This window comes from Rhopilema esculentum, chromosome 21, assembly GCF_057945365.1.
Source record: "Rhopilema esculentum isolate cy_ngs chromosome 21, ASM5794536v1, whole genome shotgun sequence".
Classification (NCBI taxonomy): Eukaryota; Metazoa; Cnidaria; class Scyphozoa; order Rhizostomeae; family Rhizostomatidae; genus Rhopilema; species Rhopilema esculentum.
Window position 1 is genome coordinate 11,328,950 of NC_142835.1, and position 18,063 is coordinate 11,347,012.

General features: G+C 37.5%; 1 protein-coding gene across 1 annotated transcript; it reads left to right on the plus strand.

Moving 5' to 3' along the window:
* Positions 1 to 50: 50 nt before the first annotated feature.
* LOC135684218 (conserved oligomeric Golgi complex subunit 8) lies at positions 51 to 17,129 on the plus strand. Its single transcript, XM_089115057.1, has 13 exons — positions 51 to 990; positions 1,825 to 1,899; positions 2,947 to 3,071; positions 3,571 to 3,674; positions 3,800 to 3,866; positions 3,974 to 4,078; positions 4,619 to 4,780; positions 5,233 to 5,284; positions 5,649 to 5,812; positions 7,476 to 7,675; positions 8,716 to 8,791; positions 9,890 to 10,086; positions 10,643 to 17,129. The coding sequence occupies exons 1-13, from the start codon at positions 921 to 923 to the stop codon at positions 11,148 to 11,150; spliced, it is 1,905 nt and encodes a 634-aa protein (XP_088971183.1). The 5' UTR covers positions 51 to 920; the 3' UTR covers positions 11,151 to 17,129.
* The last annotated feature ends 934 nt before the right edge of the window (positions 17,130 to 18,063 follow it).

An 18,063-nucleotide genomic window follows, 5' to 3' on the forward strand; every position in this document is an offset into this window, starting at 1 on the left:
ATGTTGCTGCCCCAGGCAAGGTTGTCTCGCAGGGAGGCTTTTTAAGCCCATTATTGTAACTCGTGAATTGCTGTTGAACACAACTGAAGAAACTGTGTCAACCTATTTCGTTTATATAGATCGATCTACGCAGCCTATATTTACTAGCATTTCAACTCAGCATTGAATTCCAACTTTATCGATCTCTTTGACCTCTCCCTGCTCTAGGCCCCCAGCCGTTACTGCAGCTGCTCACTCAAAGGAGGTTTCGAGGTCCCATTTGCCAATAGATTGGGTGAGCCATCCTTTATTTGATGAAAATTTGCCGACCAAGCACCACTGAATGCCAATCTTTTCCTCCTTATTTCAAACGATTTTTTTCCCGAGGGCGGGGGGGGGGGCTGTTACATCCCTCACACCCTTCAAAGCTACGGCCCTGCTGTTGAAGTAGTTTTTGCATTTCCTTGTTTTATGAAATGCTTTTATATTTTAATTTTCAGTTCAATGTGTTACGTTCTGCTGAGTTATGGCCTTATGAGCATTGGATGTATCTCCAATAGATCGCCACAAGTTGGAAAAACTGGCTATATCTCAGTACAGTTCACATCTGGATGAACCAAAGCGAGTTTTTTTAATTGTAGAATAACGTTAAATCGTTGATTCTGTCCCTGTCAATGCGAGGCCAGAAGTGCCATTTATTGCTTCAGAAGTGACAAATTCAAGAGAAAATGTTTTTGAACACAATCGTAAAAAGGCCAAACATTACCAAACGTTAGAAAAAGGCGAAGCAGAAAATTTCAAAGCCAAACCAACCAAAAAAGCCATATTGGATTGAACTGGGCACACGGATTTGCAATCGCGTAATCGCTGCGCGGGATGCTGCTTCTGCGGAGGTAAATTAGAACAACTCCAACACAAGTAAATTCTGTTGTTGTGTCAAGATGGCTGCCTTTCGTGGCGATATTTTTGAAAACCATTCGCTAGTTACGGAATTGCTGGGAGATAATATTGGTAAGATTTTTAAGATATATTTTATATGAAAGAGTATACTTCTAAGGTGGCTAAATTAAATCCCCACATACTGTGTTTTTATAAAGTCTTTTACTTCCCCTCAACAAAACAAATAGGTCTACATGACATCAGCTAGATGCATTTCTTATCAAACTCAAAGCATTTTTCTCAGCAAATTAATTAGTTACACGTTGCGTCAATTTAGATTGTTGTTCAAAAATTCAATTATTAAATCCCAAATTATCACATTCTCGCTTTAGCGAGAGCCCAGCAAAAATACACATCTGCATTATTACTTTCTGTCTATTTTCTACTGTTACTGTAGAACTGTTGATCTAATACCAAAACGCATTTGTTTTCAAGCAAAAGAAAACCAGGCTGCCAATAGGATTCTATCAGTTGCCTGAGATACTGAACATTTTTCATTCTTGCATACTTTTCTTGTCGTTTAGACATAGGGTCATAATCATTCACTAAATTTTCACAATTTTTCAGTGTCATCCCCTCCCTCTTGAAACAATGTTAAATATCAAGAATTCCAGACTTAGGCTGGATGGTTTAAGTATGGTTATTAAAGAAATAAGCTGTTCAAGAAACAATGTTTTTGGAGGAAGGATGAATATTTCTGTATTGTACGGCCAGAAAATGTCAATTCTGTAAAATCATTCATTGCAGGGTGCTCCAAAGACTTTTAGCACAGAGATTTTAGTTCATGCTTGTTTTGTAAATCAAACCAATAAAATTGAATATCCTTACTCTTATCAATTTTATCATTTCTTGATGTCACCTGCTTTTGTATCATATTTTTTCACTGCCTCATTACTTTGTTTCAAGAACTAAAGGATCAAGACACAGGGCAATCTCTGGCATACTTAGATTCTTTGTCAGCTTCTGGTGTCAATCAGCTAAGTAAGTTTAAAATTTTCTTTGAATTTTTTATCATGGAATGCTTCTTCCTGAACCTACTTGTGCAAATAATATCAACACATTTCCCAGACTGAAAAACTTATCAAATATGTTTTTTCTCTCAATGATTAATAATAGCTACAAGTCTGCACTACAACAAACACAAATCTTGAAATTTGTTATAAAATTCAACTTTCAAAAATCTCTTATTGTTTGCTTGTTTTAAAAACAAAATCATCAAATCATATTTGCCTAACCTATTTTATATTGACAATAGCCTTCAACAAGCTCAGAAATTTCAAGGGACATAAAAAATTGATGAAAAGGGGCACAGGTTTTGTAAAAGGCATAACTGTATAGGCAATAATTTAAAGGAACATGTAGCTCTAGGAGCAGTAAACCCATCAGTTGAGTCCAGGGCAAATTATAAGCTTTGTTAGCCCTCACAGTTTTCACTGTGTCCTTGGAAAGGGGAAAACTTATGAAAAACAGGGGTTGTTTGCACCTTAACACCCCCTCCTCTACCTATGCCCTCGGGCACATATTTGATAGTTATTGTGCAAAAATATAACTAAGCTAATTTAATATACTGCTAATTTAATAATAAAGCTAATTTAATAATAAAAACTGAATTTGTCACAAGTAAGATCTGCTTGCTTCTATTTTGCCTGACGAGCTGTTAATCATTAACCTTACTTTTGAAGTAGAAAAATTAAAAAAAAAGCATATCATATAAAATAGTTGGTTTACTACATAATTCAGCTTCACACAAAAACAGGTTCAAGTGAAGGGGCTTGATTCCTCGCTATTTTTTCTTAACATGTGCCTAAACTGACAACATACAAGAGATGGAGAAAACAGGGAAATTAAAATTTGTTTAATTCTATTATTTTCATATTTAAGTTTCCTCAAATAAAATGATCATAACTTTGCTTTTGTCACTACTATATGTATCTGATTCTTTTTGATGACTTCATGGACAAATTTTTATTTCATTTTTCAACCAAGCGTAATGACTTGCAGCTCTAATCCACCCCCTTGTCATTTTAGATCAGGAACCTGGAAGATTGAAAGAAGAACACGATCAGTTGCTTGAAAACACAAGGCTATTGGCATTCAGACATTACAGGACATTCATACAAGCTGCAGAATGTTCTAGAGAGATTTATAAAGATGTTAGAATCTTCTTATTTGTACTTTGACACAAAAGAGCAATGATAACAATGCATTCTATACTCTATTATTTTAGATCCTTCCTGAAATTAATTTGTTAGGATAAAAGTAAGTGGTTGTTTCCAAGATGTCAAAGTGAAGTGTTTTGCAGTGAGTCAGTAATATCAACTTTTGTACAAGATACCTTAAGTGTAATGAATAATTTCAAACGTTTTTTGACCTTACTCTTTCTAGCTTTTTCTAATGCAGAAAATAATTTTCATAGCTTTTAAGCCAAATTTTAAGCCATGTATAAAAAGTTTTCAAAAAAAAAACAATAATTCTTTGCCAGCAAAATTTGTGTGGTAATCTAATTTTTCTTCATTTTCTTTAAATATGATCCTATATAACAAGGTGTTGAAAGGGTATGTTAAACCATTGAAAAGTTTATATGTTTTTGAACACGATAAAGATCTTTTTCAATGTTATTGATAAACAAACAATTATTTTCTTTTTTTTCAGTTTAACATTATTGAAGACAATCTACAGTCATTGACAGATAGTCTACCAGAATTCTCCAAGTGTATTCAGGACTTCTCTAAAGAATCCCAAGAAATAAATTCAAGGTTTGTTGTTCATAATGATAGTCAGGTTTATCTCTGTCCTTGTATTATCTTGGCAAACCTCTTACAATGTCCTATATTATTCTAAATTTTTCAGTTAAGTTTTATGTATAATTTATATTTTATAGGAGAAAACAAAATTCAATGGTATTGTCACGGTTGACTCAATTACTGGAAATCCTTGAAATCCCACAGGTGAATATAATTTTGTTTCACAGTTATTTTTTACTTATAGGTTAATGAATTCTCAAGAATTTCAAGTAAAAAGCATTATTCATGTATTTTTTTTTATTCTTCACTAGTTGATGGACACTTGTGTCAGAAATGCATACTACGAAGAAGCATTGGAGTTGACAAATTATGTGAAAAGATTGGAAAAAAAGTTTTCATCCATCAAGATAATTGTGGTAAGATTTATCTGCCCCTTTCTTTTCCACTTTCATTAATGTTTCATTTGTCTGATTCATCTGTCTGATTGGTGGTTCATCTGTTCAAGAAGAAGATGATTGCGAATTGGAATATTTTGTAGAACATATTGAAGCACTCTGCATATTGTGTATTGAGGGTACTATAGCACTATAACAGGTTTGTATGAGCCTGAAGTTTTCGCGATAGCAGATAAAGGTGACCCAATTTTTAAAGGCCCACAATCCCTGTTAAACCATCTATCGCAACGCCAGTTTTGTGGTTTCTACTACAATGCACACTATTCTAACATAGTGCTGCTATTTGCACTCGTTGATTACAAAGGACCTTCGTCTGAAAAGTAAATGATGCTCAAAAAAGAACTGTGTCTTAAAATATCTTTTCTGTAAATGCTCTGTCTATCGTTGCTATTTGGGCATGGAACTGTTTTGTTTAGTTTTCTTTCTCATAGTGTAAACAGTGTTTTTCATTTTGATTCCTGTATTTGAAACAACTACCGCTTGGCATTTACTTTTTGATAGGATATTGGAAAAGAGGTTCGTAAAGCAACTCGTCTTATGCTGCAACAGCTTCTCCAACAGTTGAAAGGAAATATACAACTGCCTGCTTGCCTAAGAATCATTGGCTACCTACGGCAGCTGGAGACGTTTAGTGAAGCGGAGCTCAGAATCAAATTCTTGCAGGTATTATGATAAGCAAAATTTGTTGGAAAAAATGACATTCTCATCAATGTAAAACTAATCAGATCTTTAAATTCTTCTACTCTCATCACGCCATATTCCTCTGATTAAACACCCCCCCCCCCCCATCGAATAAACGCCACCCTCGAGGAGGCGCCCCAAATTAATGAAAGCCCCGGGGCGTTCAATCAAGGAATTTACTGCGATAGAAGAGATGCTGGAGCCTTTGACCGTTCTCTGTTTTGAAATTTTTATATCTTTGTACTCCTTTGTAGTCTGCAATTAAACTCCATAATTTTCCCTTGATTGAAGAACATTACCGTTATTAAGATTGAAAACTGGATTTCGGACTGATAGGATGTTTCATCAAGCCTTGTTACACACAAAGCTTCATACTCTGTCTATATCAGGTTGTGTAGTATGTTGTGGTCATGATTCTGTATTCATCATTGTAGGCAAGAGACAGTTGGTTTCAGAGTGTTTTAAGCGCCATTCCAGATAAAGATGGTAGGGACACGGTCGTTTCTTTTTGCTTTTTTGCATCTAACTTTCATTACTAGCAATTCACTCGAAGTTTCTCGGCCTTTTGACCATTAACATGCTTCATATTCTTACTCTGGTGTGTATATGAAAATAAGCCTAGTTTGTTTGGTTCTATCAGATCTCAAAAACTGATGCATAATAGTGTTCTAGATCTATTGATCAGACTTTTCAAGCGATTCTATCTGCTCCATCTCCATTCAGCCCCCAGAAAAGATGTCTCTTCTCGCTAGAAATTCTTTAAGAAGGACGAACGGGCAAGAACTATTTTCTTAACATAACACAAATAGAATTGTTAGCGTCTGAAATTATTTAAAAAATTGCTTTTTAGCTTACTATCATATCACTAAGATCATCGAGGCAAGCCGTGTACACTTGTTTGACATCGTGACGCAGTACCGAGCAATTTTCTCTGACGATGACCCAATATTCATTATGGAGGAAGAACGTGCTGTTAATTACTCAAATATTCTCCATGCTTGGATCTCGCGCAAGGTTTTTGTTCTTAAATGATTTTTCTCTTATTTTTCTGTACTGTGCTAATGGCAATCGCTTGTTGTTTGATTCCATTTTTAGGTACAAGTCAACCCGGTTACGTCTTATCCGCATAACTGAGGCTTCCACTAAGTCGGACATTCCGTATTCAAGTCTAAAGTCATACCCCCAGATAGGTCGGACATTCGCTAAGTTGATTCCATTTTTAGGTACATGTCAACCCGGTTACGTCTTATCCGGATAACTGAGGCTTCCACTAAGTCGGACATTCCGTATTCAAGTCTAAAGTCGTACCCCCAGATAGGTCGGACATACGCTAAGTTGATTCCATATTTAGGTACAGGTCAACCCGGTTACGTCTTATCCGGATAACTGAGGCTTCCACTAAGTCGGACATTCCGTATTCAAGTCTAAAGTCGTACCCCCAGATAGGTCGGACATTCGCTAAGTTGATTCCATATTTAGGTACAAGTCAACCCCGTTACGTCTTATCCGGATAACCGAGGCTTCCACTAAGTCGGACATTCCGTATTCAAGTCTAAAGTCGTACCCCCAGATAGGTCGGACATTCGCTAAGTTGATTCCATATTTAGGTACAAGTCAACCCGGTTACGTCTTATCCGCATAACTGAGGCTTCCACTAAGTCGGACATTCCGTATTCAAGTCTAAAGTCATACCCCCAGATAGGTCGGACATTCGCTAAGTTGATTCCATTTTTAGGTACATGTCAACCCGGTTACGTCTTATCCGGATAACTGAGGCTTCCACTAAGTCGGACATTCCGTATTCAAGTCTAAAGTCGTACCCCCAGATAGGTCGGACATTCGCTAAGTTGATTCCATTTTTAGGTACAAGTCAACCCGGTTACGTCTTATCCGGATAACTGAGGCTTCCACTAAGTCGGACATTCCGTATTCAAGTCTAAAGTCGTACCCCCAGATAGGTCGGACATTCGCTAAGTTGATTCCATATTTAGGTACAAGTCAACCCGGTTACGTCTTATCCGGATAACTGAGGCTTCCACTAAGTCGGACATTCCGTATTCAAGTCTAAAGTCGTACCCCCAGATAGGTCGGACATTCGCTAAGTTGGATCACTTACTTGCCTTCTTGAAAGTTCGACTTCACGGGTTTAAATTGTAGTTGCTTGATATGATGGAGTCTTCTGTCGACCATTTTGGGGAGTTTCACCGATTTCACGCCAAGAGGCTGGGGTGTAGCATTCCTTCTAGGTGTTGCCGGGAGGGTGGATAGAGATATTCGCATCCAAATAATTGGCAATTATTTTGTGTAATAATAATAATAATAATAATAAGAGGGAAATTTAAACAGGGTAAAACCTTGTCAATACTACGAATATTGTTATCAATAAGGGCCCTGAGTAATAATAGAGTTTCATCAAAAAATGATATATTCTTCCATGCTCTCGAATTTTATTGAAAGAAATCTGGCAAATATTGTGCATTGTCCAAATAGCATCTTTTTTATTCACTGGTCTATTATTTATGATCAACAAATCAGTTTCCAATAAGACAACTGTGTATAATTCGACGTTACGGCATCATTGCGTCGTTTTTCATACGATGTTATGGCAATGGAATGCGTTGTGTCTGAAATTTAATTGAAAAACGTTTAAGTCTTTCAAAGTATTTATTTTTTCCAGATAACAGACTTCATGTCGACTTTAAATAAGGATATGAATCGAGGCGTTGCCGGTCGACTGGACTCCCTTCTCAGCCAATGCATGTATTTTGGGTTGTCATTCAGCAGAGTTGGAGCCGATTTCAGATGCCTATTGATGCCGATATTTAACCGTGTTGTCATGAAGACATTTGTGCAAAACTTGGAGACAACGACAAAAGCGTGAGTTTGCCGCGATTATAATGCAATCAGTGAAACGTCATTCTGACGACAGCATTAAATATGCATGATTCAGTCAGTGATTGAAAAGCATTATTGCCAGTATTGGGACAAAGAACGAGGCTATGGTATCTGAGAACGTAGCTGAGAGGCAAATTTTATATGACCAGTTGCATTTCATTTTTATGATACGCTCAAATTTCGCCATCGCTTAGAACCAAAACCTTTTTCCTTTTTCTAGGCATAAATTCGCAGATATATAGCCTTGAAATAAACAAAAAATAAGCGACTGTGTTTTGGTAAAATCGGTAATTTTTCCCCAATGGGCATGCCAATGAAATCCTAGGTAATGTGTCAATTTGCTCTGCAATAATCGTGTCATTTCTATCTACCTTTGTTTTGGACACCCTCTATCCTTGGTGGCCTTTCGGAAGCCCAATGAGACAAAAGCAATTAATTGCCAAGCCCAAACCTCGCTTTTTTCTGTGTTTTATTAGCGAAATTGTGAGAGCTTTAGGAAACTGCTCAAACTGTCTAAAAGAGGGGCGAATACTTTTCTGGAATCCGTTTTTCTGACCTTATTTTATAAAGAAATTTGAAAGTTATATATTGAAATGAAAAAGAAGAACTTTCGTGTATTCTCGTTTGTTTCAGACCTCTGCTAGAAGAACATTTTCTTATTTCAAAAAAGAGAGGCCAGAATTACTTGAAAACATAGGTATACGAAAAAGAATATGAGTCGCGTAGGTTTTATAGCTTTGACAACCATAAATGTATTCAGAACTGATGATCTTAACGGAAATCAAAACATTATCCTGTTGTGTTATTATTTAGCTCTGTTGATCCCTGATGGTGTTCAAACCACATGTATGTATGCTGTGCAGTTATTTGGTCTTCGTCTACCTTTAATTTAATGACCAGCATCGGGCAGCGACTGATGAAGGATGTTTTTTACGGTATAAGAATCTGGATTGTTGATGGATGTAAGTAGATACATACATGCATAACAAATGAATCAACTTGCTTGTATGATTTGTTTGTAGTTTTGAAGAAAGTTTGATGACATTTTCAGCACCAAAATCGCACGTGCAGCTGGATAGTCAACGACAAGCGAGCAAGGTACGTTGAAAATCAAGCTTTTTGTAAGATAGAATTCTTTGAATGAATTGAATGAATCTGTTTATCAGCGAAGGATGTCAGTCAGAAATACATATTCAATCAGGAATCTGTTATGAACACGAGATTTATTATTTATTATTTTGTGTCTTGACCTACTGTGATATTTGCACCTGCCTTTGGAATGCAACGATATTTGCTTACCAATAGTCTCTCAAAACTTAAAAACATGTTTTCAATGAGCTCAAAGCTGAGGATGTACAAAAACGTGTCCTCAGATACGAATATTTATAGGATAAAGTAAACCTTTTTGTATCGTAAAATTTGAAAATAGTACGATAAAGTTGGAACATGCGATAATTAAGAACGTTCTGCCCAATCCTTCTTTGCCCGATGGTCCGCAGAAAATGAATTGCTATTAGAGAAATTACTGAGAACCGAGAGAAAGTTCGATATTTTCAGAGTTTTGAGCGTTATTGCAAGTCTTTTACCATTAGACTTGATAGTTCTTTTGTTGTTTTTCGAAATTAGCAAGATAAATTTATATCGAGGCTTTAGGCTACCAATTCCAGAAGTATGGAAATGGCAGGCGAAAATGTCATCGAACACAGTTGCCTGTGCCCCCAACTTTTCGAACCAAGATTGTGACTTAAATGGGCCTGGTAGTGGTAATATAAGGCGGGCCACTTTTATGCGTTGAATGCTAACGAATTAAATTGGCTTTTGGTGCCGCAAAGTTTGAAGATAGCGCGAAAAGGCTGAAATATGGCATACTTGGGCACATCAACCAAGGGAGAGGTTTGTAGTCACAGATCGGTTAAAAGCAAGGCTCCAATCCAATCAAAATTCTTCCTCTTGCTTCATTTTCGATCCGCTTCAGGGTATGGATTTCTACTCATCTTTGGTCATTTTTTGACATTTATACTCTGTGGGATCTTTAAAGTCAAGTCCAAAGTATGCTTTGCTTAATCTAAACCGTTCTTACTTCAGACTGATGAAATTATCTTCAAACAGTATTGATGTTGAATCTGTAGTAAAAATATAAAACAAATTAAATTAAGGTCGGTAGACCATCGTAGTGACATTTGAATTCTTTTGCAGATGAAAACATCAGAGTCAAGTCTTTCTCCTCCTCAGGAGCTCCTAGACTTCTCTCCGTTAGCACATTACACCAATGGAATTCTCACTTGTTTCAATGAACTTAGGAGCTTTGCCTCGATTCCGTTGTCTAAACTGGTACGAGGCCGTCTACAAGCGTCATTAGAACGCGTTTCTGTTGCGATTGCGTCTTGGACAAGGTAAGCAATATCAATTTTGTAAAAAGCAATTTAAACTAACATGATTTCAACTGCATTTGGGGCTATCAACAAGCTTCATCAGCTCGAGCGCTTTCGCTATGACGAATAATCCAGTGTTGTTATTGTTAGCATAAAGATTTTCAGATGCCCATCGCAAACACATCAACGCTCGATTTTTTATTCCAATCTTGAACTGAAATATGCACTCTGTTACATTTGTTTTCCACGTATTAAAGTTTGAAGGTTTTTCTTTTGTATAACATGCTTTATAGTTTGCAAAATAATAGGGATAATGAAAATTATTATAGTAGCACTAATGCTTAGAAACAATTTCATAAGGGTGGAGTTACCCTAATGGCGGTTGTTGCCATAACCAAAACTCTTACGTTAGTGTCTCTCGGTGCCCGGTTATAACTTTGCACATAACAGGTCCCCTCCTCTTGATTGTTGAACTGACGCAATGGTGATTGTCACAATTGTAAATATCGTCTAAATCTTTTTGTTTTCGAATCTGAAACTTATTTGTTGCTTCTAAAATATTTTCGTTTGTATTCAGGCTTGAAACTCAGTCTCAGATCAAGAAAGATGGAAGCAATATACTAGTGTTAACCCGATTGGCCATTGAAGAGTTCTTCCCTTACATCAATCGCTGTTATCAAGCTGTATTTAAGCCATCTGCAGTCGCACTCGTATTCGGAAGACCGAGCCTCGCTTTGGATCAGGGTTCGTCTTCAACTGAATATTGCACGCTCAATATTGACAAAATTCTCGAACCTTTGGCAGAATATTTACCAGAAAAAGTGGCGATTGATCAAGGGGTGGAAATGGATTTCAAGAGCAACAAGAGAGAGGATTTTGTTAAGAAAGTAGAAAGATCAAACAGGGAAAGAAATGACTCAAATTCATTAGGGACAATTATTAAAGGATCTGTTAAGGATAAAACTCACCAGGCCCAGGGAGATCTAGATCTCAGAGATGCAGAGACAACGGATAATGAAATAGCGTCTTTGTCCGGAGCAAAATTAGATTCTAACTCACCGAAAGATAGGATAGATGTTTCATAAGCATATTGATCCCGATATCAAATTCTTTGTAGTGGTAATATATAAGTAATTTTAGAAAATTTCAACTTGATTCGTATTGCGCCAAGAAGTAGGACTAGAATTAAATCCTTGGCTCGGTTTTTTCATCAGTCTGAGCCATGTAAAAGTTACAGCAGTTCCTAATCTGGTCAGTCTAGGTTTGGATTTTGTGTAAGCTTTTCCAGATCTATAAATGTAATTTTAAAATAATGTGCCATGCAAGTGAAACTGTCCAGTTGGGATATTGCGTCTTTGGCAACGATGTTTTTAGACGAACAGGAAGTTTCAAGTGCCAGAAAATTTGTGTAGATTTTCGTTGAAAGACAGGTTGAAAAGAACACACAGTTTTCACTGAGTTTCCTTAAATTTTAATGGTAACTAACTGCAATCTCCCTAAAGCAGGCTTCGCAGAGCAGGGGGCTAGAGGGATTTAGCTGCTTTGTAGAAAAGCAGGATATTAAGAAGTGAATCAAAAGACCACAAAAGCCCCATTTTAATCGTTTTAGCCCCCGTACTTTTTAGACTCCCCCCCAATTGTCAAGAGGTATGCTCTCCCAATTCATTAATTGAATATTAGATTCGGTTAACGTCAATGCCAATTGTGTATTTATGATAAAAATCTGAAAGGCTACAACAGAGAACAGTGGATCTTAGTCTTACTTTTGACATTTGACCATTTGATCATTTGACCCCATCAATTTTCATCACAAAATTGTTGAAGAGGCCGTTAATTCTTAGTAGCACATAGCTGATCTTCTGACATGGGTTGAGTAAATATCCGTAAAATCCAGAACACCGTTAGAAAACACGTTTTTTGTAGATTCATATTTTCAATAGATGAGTTTCGGTGTAATTTACTGTCCTAAAGCAATCATTTCACAGAATTTACGAGGGATGAGCCACTGATCTTACGAATGACCTGTTGTTATTTCTGTTTCGTTGAGTGCAGATTAGGATGTTTTGTTTTTTTTAAAAATTCTGCCTGCTTGGTGTATTTTCATTGAACATATTTGACAAAGGTGGCTTGAGCAGCATGTCCCCTAACTGGCTACGTTACCGCGGGGCTCCCAAAGAGTTTTTTCACTCTGCCAAAAAAGCGTGTCATTTGGTTTTCCATCCTTGCTGTATTTTACAGCAGCCAAACAATGCTATAGATCGTGAATAGCACAGGCAGAGAGTAACATGGTTCAGTGCTCGGTTTGAAGAAGATCGCGAGCAGGGTCGATAAAAGTGAAATAATATTGCTCAGGTTCCCATTTTGCTGAGCAAAGATTTTTGCACAAGCGATAAAACAAGAAAATGACATCAATACACGATTCTTTGGGTGTTGAAAGAATCTTTACCTTGCCCAACAAACGGCTGCACCGGTTTGGGATTTTGCCTTAGGCTTTTGCAAAACTAGGTTTGTCAACAATTTGGGATGTGAGTGCCACAACCGACGCCCCCAATAGTTACAGTCCTTGGTACTACCAATATGTTACGTACATCTACTATCAAGGTTTCATATAACCTCCACTTTGCTGTAAATTCAAAGTCATTTGTGGCAAGTTTGGTTTCCAAGTTATCCTTTGACGTTATTCAATGCAAAAGCGCCAAGACTATTTAAGGTAGTTTGCACCCAGATTGTTATTAGTCGCACAATCAAATGCTAGTAGTTGTGAAGATATGGTCATTCCTAATTAGGTTAGAGGTTTGATCAAAGTTAGTTCAGAAGACTGACACCTTTTCTAAATGAGGAAAAACATTCATACATTTAGCAACCAAAAATATTGGCTAGTTTCTTTTATGGTGGTTCTTAAGTATTTCATATTTAAATGGAGGGAGGGGTGTAGCAACGGACTACAGGAGGAGGTGGGGGATGAAAGGGGGCATGATTTTTCGGTTTCATTTCGACCTACAGTAGTAATTTTCATAATCACTCTATGCATAGACTTCACATTAAAAATTGTGCTCGTAGCTAGTAGGGTAATAAATTGTGCAAATCAACAATCTACCGTCGAAAAGACCAAGCGTCCAAGTGTAGCTGAAGTTTTCAGGTATCTACACGGACTAAAGAAAAACCAGTCCACAATCAATTTTACGTTCTTCGATCACTCAATTCACACGAGAGGAAATGTTAATCGACTTTTGGTACCTAAGTCGAACAATAAAGCAGGAAGAAGGTCGTTTGTTGTGCCTTCAACACTTTATCAGTAGAATTGAGGAAAGACACTCTATCTGCAGATTCAAACAAATCTTGACTAATTTTACTTCTTAGTTTTGTCTCCTACTCTCTATGGACTCTTAGATTTGGATTAAACTGTATAGGCAGGGCATTCCTCTGAACCATCGACCGCATTGCCTAACCTTTGTTTTCTCGGCTGATTATGGAACAATATCGTATAACGAATTATTTAAGCCCTTACAACATTTTCAAAAATTCATCAAAGTCACGTTACCGATGACGTCAAAAAAGTTATGTTTCCTAGACTCAAAACCATTGTAACTTCTCAAGTATACGTCTGACTTCAATACAAATGCTAGATTCGGGCTCGCCTGAACGAAAGCTTTCCAATGATATATACACATCAGTATTTTAACGATGTCAGCAATTTTCAATGCTGACGTCATCACTCTCAAAATGGCCGTCGAACAGTACATTTTTAGACAAAAGCTCTGATCTAATCAACTGCATTTCTGGATCGTTTTGTGGCAATGTTTTGTTAGGTAATTATTCTGCATCACTCAATTTAACGTTTAAATCCTCGAATTGCCCCCTCCCCCTCGAAAAAGCCCCCACCCTAGCACTACAAAATGTCAATAAGCCCTCCTTCGAATAAGCCCCCACTGCTACCATAAATTCTCGAATGGGACCCCTCAATTTGATGATTTTTGTCATCTGATCTGTTGCCTACGGCGTTTTATTGAATTACCACAACAATTCATACGTTTGGTAGTAATTAATTAAATGCTCATAAAGAAATTCCTATTAAAATAAATGACGTCTTTTACTAATGTCTTCTTAATGTCTACAATAATTTTATAACCCCCCAGGGGCTTATTCGAGGATTTACGTTATATATTTGCCTCAAATCCATTTACCGCCAGAATCCTCCGACGAACTGAAGTCATAAACTTCCCGTTCACTCTCTATTTCATCAGAAAGTTCAGTGCTACTTAGGTCAGAGTCTACCTGGTCTGTTGTTTCCTTGTATTCGTTACTAGCACCGATTTCGTCGACACTACGGGCCTATTTCGGTACCTCAGTACATCTCTTGTATTTCTTTGGAGCAGGGAGATTTTCACTGCCACTTTCGACATCTGCCCCAACGTTTTCTGAAAGTCGGCTCTTGTTTTTCCGTCTTGACTACAAAGAAGGAGGCAGCAAGATTTTAGGGAAGACTCTTCAGAAGACCCTTCCAGCCACAACTTTCGAAAGAAAGTCTTGACGGATGGTTCTACGCAACGCAATCAGCAGTAGGCTATCTTCTAGGAATGTGAATCAGAAGGGAGTTAAATGTTACTTTCATTTTGTTATAAATTTTTAGTCTTGTTTCCACATAGCTTCTCTTGACCTTGTCAGAATACATTACCATTTGAACAAACTTCTGAAAATCTTCTATATCGCTATCACTAACCACTTTTCCTTCTCCAAGGCTGTCAAGCAGTTCAAGGTATCGCGGGCTCTTGATGACTGTCTTCAGCAACCTTACCTTTCCTACGTTGCGGAAATAGGATTTAGAATTACACCTAGATAAAGCATGTAAAGCCTGTAGATTGAGGCAAAGATCTCTTCCGAAATGGGAACCATTTGCGTTTTACATGGAGAAAAGCAAAAGCCCAATGTGTCTTCCTTCAGAAATCAGTCTTATGATATAAATTTGCTTCTAATTTTGATATAGGAGCTCGTGGCATTTATATCCTTGCAACTTGTTTGGTAGTACACTTCTAAATGACCTCTTGGCCCTGGTTCACCAACTTATACCCAGCTTCAGGAGCAACAAATTTGATAAGGTTGCGCGTCCGCGCTCGGTACGTTGGCATCGGCTTGATGGAGCGAACTGCTACCACTCCGTCTACTATCCAAACGGCAGACTTCGGAGGCATGTCTTTGATCCATTGCCACTCTTCGAGCAAGAGTCGTTGCAAAGTTACTTTGTCTGACTGACACAAAGTTAAACCAGCTGTAGCGATAGCAATTGAAAGAGGAACGCTTGTCATGGGATGAGTGAATGCCTCTTGCAGACTTCCTGTCTTCAAAATGAGTAGTTAAAGGCCTGTTTTTGTGTTCCTTGGCCACGGTAGGTGTCCCCTTGATCTTTTCCAGATCTGCCTTCAGCTTTGGTTTTTTTGATCGGCGTGAAGAATTAAACGCTGCCATTTATCAGGCGATCATTTGTGAAGCGATGCATATTCCCTTCTCCTATGATCGACGCTGCAAGGAGGTTAGTAGAACTTTATTGTTCTAGTTCTTCACCAGTTAAAGTCGATTTCGCAGGTGTAACAGAAAACCGATTGGTGCCATAGCTTCGAAGAGTTCTCTAAGGCTACCATTATGCTTCTGAAGGAGCTTTGTCCTACCTGGAATGCTGTACTTGTGAATTGATGATGACTTTACGAAAAAGTATTTTTTTAGAGCCTCTCTAAACTTGCTATGAATGTGGGACGTAGCAATCCAAGTGTTAACCGCATTAACGTTTGCTGAAGCCAGACCAGTATGGACCTGCAGTCCCTTTAGCTTTTTGAATCGCAATAAATTTCCTCTAAATTCTTATTTGTTCCAATCTTGGAATGCTGTAGTTTGTTCACCCTCACCCTGTAATGATTGAAGTGAAATGGAGAAGCAGATGTGTTGGTATGTCCAGCAGCGGGCATAGTTGATGTGATTCAATGCAAATGTAAGCAGAATCATATTTCGCACTGCTTGCAAAAGTAGCTTAGTGTTGCTTTTCTGCAAAGCTGCTACCATGCTCAACAAAGCAGACAAATCCTCCAGCTTAGTGATTTCAAGCGACTTTTCAGTTTTTTGACGATTTTCAAGAATCAACAGTTTTTGCATCAACCTGCCATTGCTTATGGGCATTGACTGTATGTGTTTTTTTGGAAAAGACGTTGGCGAACCCATGAGTTGATGAAAGCAACCCATCAGCACCTTGATCTGACTATACAAGTCAGCATTCGTTCACATAATTTGGTTCATCTTTGCCTTCCCCATTTCATCCGCATGAACAAAAACATGAAATATGTCAAGATCATATCTAAGAAAGAATCAAGGTATATTCCTTGCATACTGGATAGACAGGCACCTTATGAGTGATTGGTAAGGTATCTAGCCCTGTCAGGGGTATTAAATAAAGGCTTTAAAGTAATAAATCATATAATAACTGTTTCCTCCTGTCTCCTGGCAATGCCAATAATATAAGCCCGTGGCCTTTGTGCAAAGCTCGGTTTCGTACCGACGGCTTCAGGTCCGGTCTTCGGAAACAATTATTTTAGATTTAATTAATAAAATTAAAAGAATAATAATGAAAAACTGTGGATGGCGAAGGAGCAGCTTTTTCTCGGTTATAAGAAAGTGTCAAGCAAAATCATGCATGATGTCAAATTGCGATAATGCCAAATTGTGCCTAGCAAAATCAGAGTCAGCTCGCTGGTCGACGGCTATTTTGAAAGTGATGACGTCATCATTGAAAATTGCTGACATCGTTAAAATACTGATGTGTATATATCATTAGAAAGCTTTCGTTCAGGCGAGCCCGAATCTAGCATTTATATTAAAGTCAGACGTATACTTAAGAAGTTACAATGATTTTCAGTCTAGGAAACAGAGCTTTTTGACGTCATCGGTAACGTGACTTTGATGAATTTTTGAAAATGTTGTAAGGGCTTAAATTATTCGTTATACCATATTGTTCCATAATCAGCCGAGAAAACAAAGGTTAGGCAATGCGGTCGATGGTTGAGAGGAATGCCCTGCCTAGTATATTTTAACTGATTTCTTGATATTTATTATATTTTCTTAAGATTTGTATAACTGTATGTACAGCAGGTAATGGAAACTTTTCATTTTGAATTCCAGTTAAAAATACAATCACAAATCTCACTATTACAAGGTAATTTGTAACTTACTTACCTTTAACTTACTTTCTTTACTTACCTTACACTAAGCCAGTCCTAATATTTTCTTGTTTCAAATGTCTTCTTATTGTCCAAAAAAGCATTGTGCATTTTTATTTAATGAAATTGCCTAGGGCTTTCGAAACTTGTATAATATTAAAAGGGAAGTAGACAGCGAACAGTGAAATGTCTAAGCTAATTTTGTCGAATTTTTCTTCCTGAATGTTCAAAGATAATTATTAGCAAAAGATTTATTCTAAGTAGTAATGTTTAAACAGCTTAATTCTCAACCTAGAATATAAGACATCATTAAAGTTAATATGTCCAGGGACGGATTTCGCGGGGGTGGGCTGCAGGGGGTAAGACACCCTCCCAATATATTTGATTCGGTGAAAGCATTTCTGGTGGTCAGTAGTAACAAAATAATGCAAAAATTTACTACTTTATTTTTCTTCCTATCTTCTTAACCTAAGTTAAAAGCTGGATTTTTAAATTTGGCCTTTCCATCATCTACTTGTCAGCTGCAGGGTGTGGCACCAAAATTCAATCTTCATCTAACACCCACCCGACCCTTGCCGCTCCAATCCGTTCCTGCATATTAGTCGGTCGCACAGCGACGCCCAAATGGGAAATACTGTTCACTTTAATTGGAAAATTGCTACTAGATCAAAATTTGATGCTGAAAAACATGGTGGTGACCGATTTTTGAAAAATTGTGCCCAAAATTCCATAATGGCTACCAGAAAATTCAATATGGCTGCCGTACCATTTTGAAAAAAGGTATGCGCTTCTCGAGCTG